The following is a 13,134-nucleotide window of genomic DNA, read 5'->3' as shown; positions in this document are numbered from 1 at the left end:
CAGCATCCAGCCAAGGAGCGGAGCCCGGGCCGGGGAGCGGTACTGCTGCGTGAAGATGGAGGGGGTGAGGATGGCACGGCGTTCCCGACCTGCTCCTGGGGCATCGTGGCTGGCTCAGAAGAGGCGACGGGTGGGATGTCCTTCCTCATCCATGTTCGGAACCTCATCCCCCTGGGATGCTGTGCTCATGCCCACAGCTGGATGGGTGCTTCAGGGATGGGTTTAATCCAGGGGTGAGGTAGGGATGAGACATGAAGTGGTCTCTCTGCACGGGGACACACGCAGAGGGGACATCTCTGCATGGATGTGACCACCTGCTCCAACCGCACATCCTGCGGCCACCGGTGGTCCAGGCTCCTGCAGCACCTGCCACCCAAGGGCATGTCCCTTTGGGATGTCCCCTCTGCAGGGGACGGATGTACCGGGTCTGTGCTTGGTGTTGGGAGACCAGCGGGCCACCGAAAGTGCAATTCTGCTTTTGCAGGGGCTGCCCGCGTCCCCTCCCTGCTGCAGCCCCAACACCAGCGAGCCCGGCTCGAAGGAGCACCCACAGCCCCAGGGCCAAAATCGGGGCTGGGAACGCGCTGCTTCCCTGGCAGGGCTGTTTCCTCCCCATCTCTTTGCTGCCTAACAAGCATCCTTGTCAAAATAGCTAATTTCCTTCCAGAACAAAAAGTCACCTGAATACATTTGGAAGCTGTATTGCACTATCAGGGTAATCAGAATTTAATTTGATGCAGTCAAGGCTCTAAAAAGATGTTATCAAGGGGAACATCAAAGCTGGATTCCTGCGCTTGGAAATGCAACTGGAATGCTTAGTCCAGATTTCTCATTTTATCGGAGACTTTCAAAATATCAGTCTAAATAACAAAAAATGAATATTAAGAGTATTTGCAAATTAATGTCTTTTGTAGCTGAACAAAGGCCGCTGTCTAACCTACTTCTTTTGCATGTCTGGGACAGTCTCTTATTAAATCCTAATTATACAATTTTGTTGTGTCTAATCATTTCTGCACTTGCAGGAATTAAAACTGAAGCTCATTTCCCCGTTCGTTGCACCACGCTGTTGTTCAGGGTCTCGATCCTGCAAAGTGGGGCTGCTCCCACTCAAGACGGGGGACCCCGTGGGTACAGAGACGGGCGGAAGGTGGGATGGGACCCGGGTTTGTTCTTTCTCTCCTGTGCCTGTGTTCTGTCCTCGGGGCTTTGCATCGTTCCCAGCTCTCCGGGACAGCTGAGGAAAAGCTCCAGCTCTCACTAGTGATCGTGACACTGCCACAATTTCGGGTTTTATTTTTCAAGTACAATTTCAGACGGAAGAAAGGCATCTCTGGGCATTTTCGGTGCCAAGAAGATTGAAAATGTGATCAAACTGCACCCTGGAGAGGGGGTGCTCCTTTTTGGGGAGGTTTTGTTTGACCGGGGGGACACGGCTGTGTTAGAACAGTGGCCGGCGGAGCGATGGCCTTGACCGTATTCACTTCAAATGCCGCGATTTCTGTGCCAAGCTCAGGCTGTTTTGCCACCCGGCGTGTGCGGAGCTGCCCGGGGCGGTGGGCGATGGCACGGCAGCCCCTGCCCAGCGCCGCAGCCGTCGAGTCCCGCTCTTCCCTTAGCTCCCGTTTCTGCAGCGCCCCGTCCCAAACGGCCTCGTCCCCCCCCCCACGCAGGGGACACGGGGGACAGCCCCGTCCCTGCCTTTGGCCCTCGGAAGCGTCGTGGGGGAGCTTTGGGGGAAAGGAGCTTCAGTCAACTTCGTTAGGGAAATAGCACAGATCTTGTGTTCAAACCTTTGAAGTGTTAATTAAAAAGAATTATGCAAAGGAGCGAGGATTTGAAACATTCATTTGAATCTCAATAAGGCATCTGTATTAAAAATAGCAGCGGGATCAACTAAAGCTACAGCAGTTTTGGAGCGAAACGGTCCCCGTGTCCCTGGCGCTGTCGGGCAGCAGGTTTCTGCCCGTTCCCTGCCCCGAACGGGCGCTGCCGAGTGTGGCACAGCGAGAGCCTGGGAAAACACTTCTTGCCTAATATTTAAAGATCTTGAAAGCATCTCATTTAAAAAAAAGACCCGGAGGGGGCCGGCGTGGTGCTGGACTGCAGCGCGTGGGGAGGGAGAGCCGGGCGCTCGGGCTGGTGAGGTGGGTGCAGGGCTGGGACCGCCCCAGGGGCACCCGACATGGGGTACGAGGCACCCCATGCAGACCGCAGTCCCCCTGACCCCCAAACCACCCCCCAGCCTCCCCCCGGCTCAGGGGAAACCGGGGGGACGCGCCTCTCCGGCACGGCCCTTCATTAAAACCCCCGGCATGTCCTGGCCCTCACTCGTTCCAATAAAAAGCATCCAGGGTATTAATTACCAGATCGGCGGATAACGTCGTTAAGTTTACTTTTGCATTGCGCGGATCCAACGGGAATGTCAATGCCTCCTGCCCTTGGCGTTGCCACTGCAAGGGCGCGAGGGGGTGGGCGCCCGGTGGGCTGCACCGGGCCGGCAGCGCCGCGGGGGCGCTGGCACCGAGACCCCACGCCTGCAGAGAACCGATGCTCTCGGTTCATCGCCAGCGTGGAAGCGGGTGCGCTGCGAGGGCGCGGGTCCTGCGGCGGGGACGGCTTTGCCGGGCAGCGAGTTGGGGGGGTCGCAATGGCAGGGTGAAAGCAGCCTGGGCAGGGGATGGGGGGCGAGGAGCTTCGCTGGGGCTGCAGCCCCGCAGGGAAGGTGCTGACGGGCAAAGCCGGAGCCTCGCCGTGAAATTACGTGGCGATTTCAAAGGCTGGGGCTGTAACCTGACCTGCGGGTTTGATTAAAAATATATGAATATCAGCCCGACCTTGGGCAGGGCGCGGGGCCGGCACTCCCCCTCGTGCCCTGCCAGCGGGAGGAGGTGACGCTCTTGGCCAAAACACGGTGCGGGGATAACCCCAACGCCCGCCTTCACACCGGGGAGCGGGATTCCCACGGACGGGGCCTCCCCGGTCCCGTCTGGGTGCCTGGCGTCTGCAGAGGGGACCCTGGGGCCAAGGCTTGGGCTGTTGGACCCCCCCCCCGGGATGCTGCCGGTACCTGTGCCAAAGGCAGGGACGGGGCTGTCCCCCGTGTCCCCTGCGTGGGGGGGAGGACGAGGCCGTTTGGGACGGGGCGCTGCAGAAACGGGAGCTAAGGGAAGAGCAGGGCTCGATGGCTGCGGTGCTGGGCAGGGGCTGCCGTGCCATTGCCCACCGCCCCGGCAGCAGGTTTCTGCCCGTTCCCTGCCCCGAACGGGCGCTGCCGAGTGTGGCACGGCGAGAGCCTGGGACAACACTTCTTGCCTAATATTTACAGATCTTGAAAGCATCTCATTCAGAAAAAGACCCGGGGGGGCTGGCGTGGTGCTGGACTGCAGCGCGTGGGGAGGGAGAGCCGGGCGCTCTTGCACCTCCAACCCTTGCACTGATGAGCCAAAAAAACCCCCGGTGCCAACGCAAGGGCCTTTCCTCCTGCCAGGTGATGTCCTAGGAAGAATGAGGGGGTTGGAAAATGGGAATGTCCCTGCTCTGCTCCCAGGACGCTGTCCGGAGGCTCCGGTTCGCGACCGCCTCGCCAGACTCTCATTAACACGGAAATAATTCAAGGGCTGCGCGCAAGACAACTGGAAAAGCATTTTTATCTGTTGTGCCGGAGCAAACTCTTCTTGCAGCGCAGCGTCCGAAGGACGGCACAACCGCAGGCAGCTGGCGCCGCAGGTAGATCTGTTAAAGGCAGGCAGGCAGGCAGAGTCGACGTTCGCCAGGAGCCATCCGCGATGCCCCAGCAGGCAGGGAACCGAGACAGGGTTGGGGGTTTTGGGTTTGGTTTTTTTGATCTTTCTACCAATATGTTTGGGACCAATAGGTACCAGCTCAGGTTTTGCAGGGAGTCCTTGCCAGTTTTACTCAATAGCGTCTATCTTGCAAAAGAATTGATAATACTTCTGGCCGCCTCGGTGCACGGCTCTCCCCGCAGCAGCCGTTTGCGGTGCAGGACGGACTCGCTGCAGATACAGCCCAAAACCCAGCGGTTAATTCGCTGCGTGCAAAGTCGTGCTCCTCCAAGTGCGAGCGACGGCTTGAAAAGCTCTTCCCCCCCCAACCCTCAAAGCTGCCCACCCGGAGCCGCAGACCCCAGCGCTTTCTCCTCCGGGCTTTTCCTCGCGTGGATTCTGCGTCTCCCGGCCCCGCTCCCCACATCCGCACCCGCGACCGGCCCGGCAGCGGTGGGTTGGGGGGGGCTTCCAGAAACGTCCCGCTCTTTGATCTGTAATCTAAAAACCGTTCTGTTTTGCCTTGGTCGGTTTAACCAGCAATTTGCTGTAGCAAAAGAACACAATACCCCTCCAGGAAAGAAGAAATAAACTCATTCTTTCAATTAAATTTCTCCTGACCTTACTAAAACTTTTTCCCCGTTCCCTCTTCTAAAGAAGCAGCTTTTCTCTTTTTTTTTTAATTTTTGTGATCTCCAATTCCACCGAGAGACAGAAGAAATCAGCATATCAGAGAAAACAACGATTCTTGTGATGCCCAGCAGTCACTAATTAACAAATTAAAAAAAAAAAAAAAAGAGAGAAATCTTTCTGCAGATAGGATTGTTTTCTGGCGATGTTGCCTTTTCTTTTGTCAGCGCTGTGACAAGGAACTTCTTTATTGCTGCAGATAGAGCAGATTAAACCATCCCTCGCACGCCGTTCGCCTAGTCGGACGGGTTTTGTGCGGCTCATCGTTTTGGCCCCCCTGATAAAATGTCTTGCCCCGCTTTTATCCTCGCGTGGTGGGTTCCTTCAGAGATGGGCATAGGTGTGAAAATGTCACGAGGGAGTTTCAGCCATCGCACCCGTCCCCTGGCTGGAGCAGGCGGCCTTTTACTAAGCCTGGGCATCCCTAGAGGATGAGGGCTCAGGGGGACGCGGTTCCAGCGGAACATCTGGAGCACATCTGGGGTGCCACCAGACGGCCCGCCTGCCCCCTGAAGTCCACAGCCCCCCGACGTCCCCAGGCCCATCCCTCCCGGCACTCCCACGGTTCGGCCCGCGGCCCATCCTCCTCCACGCCATCTTCCCAGGCTCCCTCTCCAAATTCCAGGCTCCTTTTGGCCTCTCCCCCTCCCAACGTTCGCAGCCCTGCCCGGGGACGGCGCCCGAAGCAGAAGCTCCCTTGGGAGCTGCTGCCGGCTGCGGGGGCCGAGCTCTCCGGTAACACCCTGGTGACCGCAGGTGGCACCCGCGGGTCTCCGACCTTATTCGGGTTCACGGTCCCCAACAGTGAGGAGCAAAACGGGGCCCCCGAAGCCAGAGCCAAGCCCCGGGGCTCAGCGCCAGGCTCCCAGCCGTGAGACCAGCTCTTGGGGGCTCTGCTGGAGCCAGGCAAAGGGCGCGACCGTTCCCTGGGCTTTTGGGGCGACCCAGCCGGTGGTCTTTGGCCAAAGACCCTTTGCCGAGGTCCCCTCTGAGTGCCGGCGTCCTTCGGAGCACCCCGAGAAGCGTCACCCTGCAGCGTATTTGCCCGGGGCGCAGAGCAGGGCGACACGCACAGCTGCAGCAGCTGGATGTTGCATCGAAATCCACTTTTTTCCCCCTTTTTTTAAATTGCACAGGTTTCCCTGGCCAAGGGCCGTGGAGTTCGGCCGGCAGCGGAGGCGATGGAGAGGCACGGCGAGAGCCCGTCCTTCGCAGGCAGCTCCCCCTTGTTCCGCTCCTGCACTCGCATGACCTAATTAAATTAATTTTGGTGGATTTTTTTGTTTTTGGGTCTGGCTTAAAGATAATTAGCCAAAAGATGCCCTGATTTCTTTCTTCAGAGTAAGATCTTGCATTTAATTATTCAGCAGGTGTGTTTTCACTCACCATTTATGCTCCCAGGGACAGCCGATGCCGGGTGAGAATCGGGGACCGGCTCCGGCCACCCCGGTGGGACCCATCCTGCCCCGAGGAGCCCCGTCCCACCAAACCCTTCATCCCTCTTGGGATTTTGGTGGGACCCCGCGCATCCCCCAGCCTGCCGTTACCAGTGCAATGAGTTTGCCAGGCCTGATGCCACGGGGAGGGAGGCGGGGGGTGCCGGGCGCCTGCGCGGGGCTCGGCAGAGTCGAAACCCCCCTTCCCCGCTCCTCCAGAAACTGGAAAAAAGTGTTTTCTCTTAAAATGTTTTCTTCTGCCCGTGGCCCCGGAGCTGTAATAAATCATCACTTATTTAAAACAAAATCCAGCTAATGGAGCAGCTGCATAATGTGTGCGCTTCAAAGGGAAAAAAACTGTCAGCAGTTTCCCAACTTTCGAGGTTAAAACGCTGTCAAGTTATTTTTAATAGTTTTTCATTTGTTTTAATTTGCCATTCCTTCATATGCAGCGAGGAACTCGGAAAAGAATCATTTCCTCCTCGCGGGTCGTCTTCCCGGCTGGCAAACGCAGCCCCGGCCTCTGTGCCGCCGGGCAGGGGCGGCCGGGGATGACGCGCCATGCCAAGCCACGCCGTGCTGAGCCAAGCTGTGCCGAGCCGAGCTGTGCTACGCCATGCCAACCCATGCCGTGCCATGCCGAGCCAAGCTGAGCCAAGCTATACAGGGGAAGGCTGTGGGGAGCTGAGCTGTGCTATGCCATACCGAGCCGTGCCATGCCAAGCCACACCGTGCCGAGCCAAGCTGTGCTAAACTGTGCTGTGCTGAGCTGCGCAGGGCTAAGCTGTGCCAAGCCATGCCATACCATGCCGAGCTGTGCTGAGCCAAGCCACGTAGGGCAACGCTGTGCCATGCCATGCCAAGCCAAGCCGTGCTGAGCTAAGCTGTGCCGAGCCAGGCCATATAGGGCAAGGCTGTGCCAAGACATGCCATGCCATGCCAAGTCATGCAGGGCTAAGCCATGCCACGCTGAGCTGAGACAAGCCACGCGGGCCAAGGCTGTGCCAAACCGTGCCATGCCCCGCCAAGCCATTCAACACCAGCCCATGCCAAGCCACGCTACGCCATGCCAACCTGCGCAGGACCGAACCTCGCCAAGCCGTGCCGTGCCGAGCCGAGCCGAGCGAAACCTAGCCGACCTGTAACCGAGCCACGCCATGCCACACCAAACCGAGCCAAACCATTACCAGGGCCGCACTATACCAAACCATACCATGCCAAACCGTGCCAAGCCCAGCCGTGCCAACACCAACAGGTGGCGACAGGTCCCCACAGCACCCCTATAACCCCCCCCCCCCCAGCACCCAACCGGGCCATCGCGCCGGGGCCGTGCCGAGCCGCGCCGAGCCGGAACGGCTCGGCGCGGCTCGGCACGGCCCCGGCGCGGTATGAAAAGCTTTAACACAGCTCGTCCCCCCCCCCTAAACCCCCCCGTCCGGTTATCGGGCTGGTTAATCCCGTATGTAAATGGCAGCCAATGGATGGTGCCGTTGAGCGGGGTTGGGATTAGCGGCGGGGCGAATGGCTGGCACTTTTACTGGGATTACAGAACAAAGAGCTGCTCTCCCTTCCCAGCCCGGGGGGGGGGGTGTTTGGTGGGGGTTTGGGGTGGGTTTTTTTTGTTTTGGTTTTTTTTTTTTTTTTTTAAACACCCCCTCCCTTCCTCCCCTTTCCCTTCTCTTCTTTCCTTTAAGCCCCCCCACCGGGTAGTACCGGCTCCGCCCGGGGAGGAGGGAAGCGGCGGGAGGCGGCGGTGAGGAGGCGGCTCCATCCCGGCCCCCGCCCGCCCGCCCCCGCCGCTCCCGCGCAGCCTCGCCGGGGGAGGCAGGAGCGCCGCGCCCGAGACGCCCGCGGTAAGGAAAAGTTTTGCCCCCCCCTTCCCTTCCCCTTCCCTCCTCCTCCTTCCTCACGGTTCCCCCCCATCATCACCACCATCACCACCCCGGTCCCGGTCCTGGGGGTGGCGGTGGGGAGCGCCGGGGGAGGGGTGAGGGGGGGGGGGGGGATGCGGGGGTTGGGGGATGCTAGGTGCGATGGGGCTGGGGGGGGTGCAGGGGGGTGTTAGGGGTTGGGGGGGATAGGGCTGGGGGGGGTGGTGCTGGGCTCGTTAGGGCTAGGGGAGTGCGGAGGGACGTTAGGGCTGGGGGGGATGCTGGGGGGGGGATGCAGGGGAGCGTTAGGGCTGCTGGGGGGTGATAGGGCTGCGGGGGTGCAGGGGGCATCAAGGCTTGGGGGGTGTTGGGGGCAGTAGGGCTGGGGGGTGCTGGGGTTGCGCAGAGGGGTGATAGGGCTGGGGGATGCTGTGGGGTGATAGGGCTGGGGGGGATGCGGGGCTCATGGGGCTGGGAGAGTGCAGGGGGCAGTGGGGATGCTGGGGCAGGATAGTGCTGGGGATGCAGGGGGGCGTTAGGGCTGGGGGATGCTGCAGGACAAGAGGGATGTTGGGGGGCTATTAGGGCTGGGGGGACGTTGGGGGGCTATAGGGCTTGGAGGAGATGCTGGGGATATTAGGGCTGGGAGGGTGTTGAGCTCGTCAAGCCTGGGGGAGTGCTGGGGGGGCATTAGGGTTGGCGGGGGGAAGGCGGGGGGTGATGGTGGGGCTTGGGCTTGGTGGGGTCCATCAGGGCTGCGGGGGATGTCAGGAGGAAATGGGGCTGGGGGGGTCATTAGGTGTTGGGGGCGATAGTGCTGCAGGGGTGCTTGGGGTGGTGAGGCAGGGGGATGCAGGGAGCACTAGGGCTGGGGGGGGGCAGCGATAGCACTGGGGGTGCTGGGACAGTCGGGCAGGGGATGTCGGGCTGGCCCTCGTGCCCACCGCCGCAACCGTGTCCCAAATCCCTCGGGCAGCTCCAGGGCCGCCACCTGCCCCGGCTGCGTCTGGTGGTGCCGGGCAGGAAGGGAAGCTGCAAGCAGGGCTTTGCCGGGGCTCGCCTCCCTCTCTGCCGGCGCGGGGAAAGGCAGCAGCGCGGCTGGAAATAGAAACGCAGGGCTGAGCTGACGAAGCGCCCAGGGCTTCGGCTGGGCTGATAACCCGGCCTCGGCACCGCGGCCCGTGGGGTGGAGGGACAGACGTCCTCTGCGGCTCCCCGGTGCTGGCGGGGGCGAGCGGAGGTTTCTCGGTGCTCAGGGATGACCGTGATGGGGAGAAAGTTGCTCCCCGGGGAGCCGGTGCCCTTGTCCTTCCTGTGCGGGGCTGGCGGTGGGTTTTTCTGGCATAAGCTGTAAATCGGAGCGAGTCTCAGACCCAGCGGTGCTGCGCAGGTAATCCCTGGGTGTTTGCGGCGGGCACTGGGCACACCTGGGTGAGAGCGCTTTGGGAGGCGTTGGTGTCACCGAGCATCGCTGCAGAGCCGTGGGGCTGGGTGTCGCAGGCGCTTCGGGGTCGGGCGCTCGGCCTCCTGCCACATCCGTCAGGCGTCGGTGTGTAAGCTCCGGACAGGGGGCTGCCTGGGGATGTCAGCACGGAGCCCTGCATGATGGGAGCCCCCGGCTTTGGGGTGTCTGCTCCCCGCACTGCTCCTGCCAGAGTTGCTGCTGGAAGTGCTGCAGCCGGGGCATAGTCCTGAGGACACGTGCGCCTTTAATTCCCCAGGATCCCGGGTCTCCGGTCCCCGCTGATGCGGCCGGACCCACTATGTTGCTGTTGCCCGTCTGAGCCCATGGAATTTCCTACTCCTGTGGAAACTGCCACAGCGCTCGCTCGGAAATGAGACGGCGGTGCGGCGGCCGCCGGCATCAGACCCGACCCCGGTGTTGGCCAAGGGGCTGGGATGCTAAAGGCCACGGCTCGGGGCCTCTGCCGCGTCCCGCATCCCCCCACCGCCGGAGCAGCGAGCCCAGGCGCAGCAGCATGTGCCGCTGTCGGGGCGATACCAAGCAGCCAGCTGGGTGTCGGGGTTGCCTCTGACCGTGGCAGCGCAGCGTGGCTCTGCGGCCGCCCACGAGTCCCCCACTCCTCTTCCTTCGCCCCCGCAGAGCCGGGGTCCTGGTGACCTCCGGGGGACAGGGTGCCCCAGTTTGGTGCTGTGCCGCTGGCTTTCCCATGCACCGCTGCTGTCCGAGCTGGCGTTGCCTTTCAAGGCCGTGTTTTGGGGGTGAACCCTCCCAGGATGCGTCACCACTGGCTGCGGGCAGGGGAAGGGGTCGGGCAGCTGCCCTCGCAGGGTGCCTGCAAGAGCTGGGGGGGTGACGAAGGGGACGCGCCGGTGGCCACCGCCACCTCCCTCTGCTGTCCCTCCCAGGAGGGCTTTCACGTCTTGGCGGAGGAGCTGATGTGTTGCTGCTCATTTAAGTTTGCTAATGAGAAGCCAGGAGAGGAGGGAAGGAACCTGCTCAGGGATGTATTTAGCAACCTGCCCTACCAGCCCAGGTGAGAGATGTGGTGCCCTCGCTGGCAGCCTGGCGCTGTCCCAGGAGCCCGGCGCGGTGCCGGCAGGCGTCCGGCGGGACCGTCCGTGGGCAGGAGGTGGCGAGGAGGGTGGGCTTTGGGGCCAGCGTGGAGGTGGCAAGTCCAGCTGTGGTGTGCGTGATGCGCATCAAACATGACTTGAGTGATGCTCTGCTTAAAGGAAGGAGAAAAACCCCAAAACCCAAAAATCCCAGACCGAAACAAGTGACTTCTCACTGTTGGAGCTAATGGGGGATTCCCATCTGCTGCTCCCGCAGGAAATAGCTCAGATTTTTTTCAGCAATTATCAATGCCCTGTACTTCCTTTGGGAATCTTGGCGGCTGCACCCTATCGGCCAGGCTGGAGGAATGCGGAGGGACTCTGGCCAGGCTCGTCCCCGGCCGGTTGCCCGCTGCGGGGCTCACCCCTGGGGTGGGCGCAGGGCTCTGCGCTGGCTGTCCCCAGCTTGGGCAGCGGCGCCCTGCCCTGCCCATCGGCTGACGGACACGGTTATTCCTTGTGCCACTGGTGTCCATTCGCAGACGCCAGTGGCGGGTGGACGTGGTGGCGGGTGGACGTGGTGGTGGCGGCTCGTCATGGAAGAAGAGGTGTGGATGGGGACTGCTGCTCCCAGGATGGTTGGGCTTGGGCGTAGGTGGTGGGTGATGGTTTGGGGAAGGAGATCAGTGGGCGAGGGGCTGCGCTGGTGTCCATGCTCTGCTTCTGGCCCTTCGGCTACGTCTGCCTGCGTTGCATCTCGTTGGCAATGACAAACCTCCTCCGGAGCTTTGCGGGGAGCAGAGGCAGATGCTGAAGGCACGTGAGGTCGCTTTGCCACCACCAGAAGCTTTCCCCTTGAGGACAGGGAGGAGGAGAGGAAAGGACCTACTGGGAGCTCCTTCCAAGGATGGAGATATCCATCCAGGAGCTAAAAATGTATTTATTGATTCATTTATTGGGAAGAGCCCACCTGGAAGCTGTAGGGAAGGGCCTCTGGTGTCCATCTGGATGGTGGCCCCAGCGGCGGGGCTGGGGGCAGAGAGCAGCCCTGGTCAGAGGCGGTGGGTCTTTGCAGCCTGGAGCAAGGTTTCGCAGGACCTCGCTCTGCCCCGTTGCAGCCTTTCCCTTCGCAGGACGTGTTGTATTTACAGCTCTTGAAGCATTGTCTTTAAAACCACGTCAGGAGCCCCCGGCCCGGTCAGAAGCTGCGGGAGGCTCGGGGCTGCGCGGTGGCCGGGGTCCAGGTGAGCGTTATGGACTGGGGGCTTGGGGTTGGGTTTTTTTTTTGCTCACCAGTTCGATGCTTCGTTTCTTAGTGCAGCCCCGTCGGTTTCATTTGCTTCGAGCCCAGGATAAAAACGTCGAGTGGTTCCGGGTGGGCGCTCGGCCCCGCTGCGTGCTGCCCCCGTGGTGGTGGAGCAGCGGGCTGAGCTGGGGGGCTGCCGCCGCCGAAATCCCCCAAAGCAGCGGGGGCATCGCTGTTGTGGGAACACCCCCGTGTCCCGTCCCGGTTCGGGAGCTGCTGCCAAGCGCCGCCTCACAGACACTGCGACGGTGCTTTCCGAGGGACTCGCCTCCGGCGGCAGCAAGGCTTTCCCGTAGGTAGGGTGCTGTGAAGGAGAGCGCTCGGTACACGAGGTGGGATTTACATTCCTGCACGCAAACCGCTTCTGCGTGAGTTTTCTGGCTTCGCGTTGCCTCGTCTCTGCTCCGTGCTGGTCTGGGGGGTTGAAGGACAGAATTCGCCTCGGTGGGATGAGCAGGGGACCAGCGAACAGCATCACTCTGCCGCTGCGTGTCCGCACGGATGGCGTCGTCCTTTACCAGGGCTTCCCCCCTCGGAGCTGATCTCCACCTCTCGCGGGAGGGATGAGGTGTCCGTCTTCATTTTCCTTAAATCTGCGACATCAAAAGGAGCAAACGCCGGCAGGGAGGTCGGTGTGGAGCCACGAGAGGTGCTGGAAACGCGTCATCCAGCGCCCACCTGCGTGCCGGGGACCTCTGCGCCAGCAGCTTGAAGGGGACAAGCCCGAACGTCCCCTGCCTACGGGTGACATCCCGTGTGGGGTGTGCTGGGGTCTGGCTGCGCCCCCGAGCCATCCGGGCAGCGGGTGGGTGCAAATGCTCGTGGTGGGCACCACGGACCTCCTGCTGATCCGCTCCTGGAAAACCTGGGAGCTCAGAGGGTGCTTTGGGGCACAGGTCCCTCTGGAGATGGCGGGGGGGGACTGGTGGGCAGGATGTTTCTTAACTTTTTTCTTTTTGAGCGTTTTCTTGCACTTTTTGGTGATGCACGAGGGTGCTGGTCGCTGCCAAGGGTTGTGTGTCCTGCTTAGCTGAGATGTTCCTGGAGGAGAAACCCGCCCTGTAAGGGGTGGGTGGAGGTTGGAGGGATTTGCGCGCTTTTGAGAGAGACGCGTGGTGCCCGGGCCCCGCTAACCGGCAGCTTTGTGGGGTAGTTTGAAGGGGGGCTGAGAACCCCTTTGCGTGAGCGGAGGCGCTTGGTAGCTGGGTTGGAGCTGAGCCCCGTCCCTGGCTGAGGCAGGGGATGGACGTGTGGGATCCCAGCCGTGGGTCACACCGGTGGCGAGGCCGTTGAGGAGCCCTCAGCTTCCTTCATCCTCACTAAAAAAAATGGGGGAAAAAGAGAAAAAAAACCTCAAAGCTTTCCCCTCTGGTAACTGCTGGTTAGAAGAACGTAGAGGTGGTCAGTCTGGCTTAGGGAAAACTTGTGGTGAGCGGAGCGGGAGTCCTCTGGAGCAAGGTGACGCTGGGGAAATGACACCGTCGCATGGGTGAAGACGACCTCCTCGGTTTTGTCTGGTTGCCGTGGGAGAA

The 13,134-nt window shown here is 61.2% G+C and overlaps 2 protein-coding genes across 6 annotated transcripts in view; both read left to right on the top strand.

The window, feature by feature from the left end:
* Positions 1-963, top strand: part of CLIP2 (CAP-Gly domain containing linker protein 2) — a 101,014-nt gene extending 100,051 nt beyond the window's left edge. For 4 of the 5 annotated variants that reach the window (XM_054847179.1, XM_054847180.1, XM_054847177.1 and 1 more), the window contains one exon: positions 4-963. In XM_054847179.1, the coding sequence (XP_054703154.1) occupies positions 4-237 (234 nt within the window). In that variant the 3' untranslated portion in view covers positions 238-963. The remainder of the gene's footprint in view (positions 1-3) is intronic. The other variant, XR_008579844.1, reaches the window with a different exon arrangement.
* Positions 964-7,382: 6,419 nt separating this feature from the next.
* GTF2IRD1 (GTF2I repeat domain containing 1) overlaps positions 7,383-13,134 on the top strand; it is a 67,497-nt gene continuing 61,745 nt past the window's right edge. The window contains exon 1 of the mRNA XM_054847814.1: positions 7,383-7,761. The gene's annotated coding sequence lies outside the window, so the exon portion shown is untranslated. The remainder of the gene's footprint in view (positions 7,762-13,134) is intronic.

This window comes from Grus americana, chromosome 19 (assembly GCF_028858705.1).
Source record: "Grus americana isolate bGruAme1 chromosome 19, bGruAme1.mat, whole genome shotgun sequence".
NCBI classification, from domain to species: Eukaryota; Metazoa; Chordata; class Aves; order Gruiformes; family Gruidae; genus Grus; species Grus americana.
The sequence above is the reverse complement of the archived record's forward strand: the minus strand, read 5'-3'. Positions and strand labels throughout refer to the sequence as shown.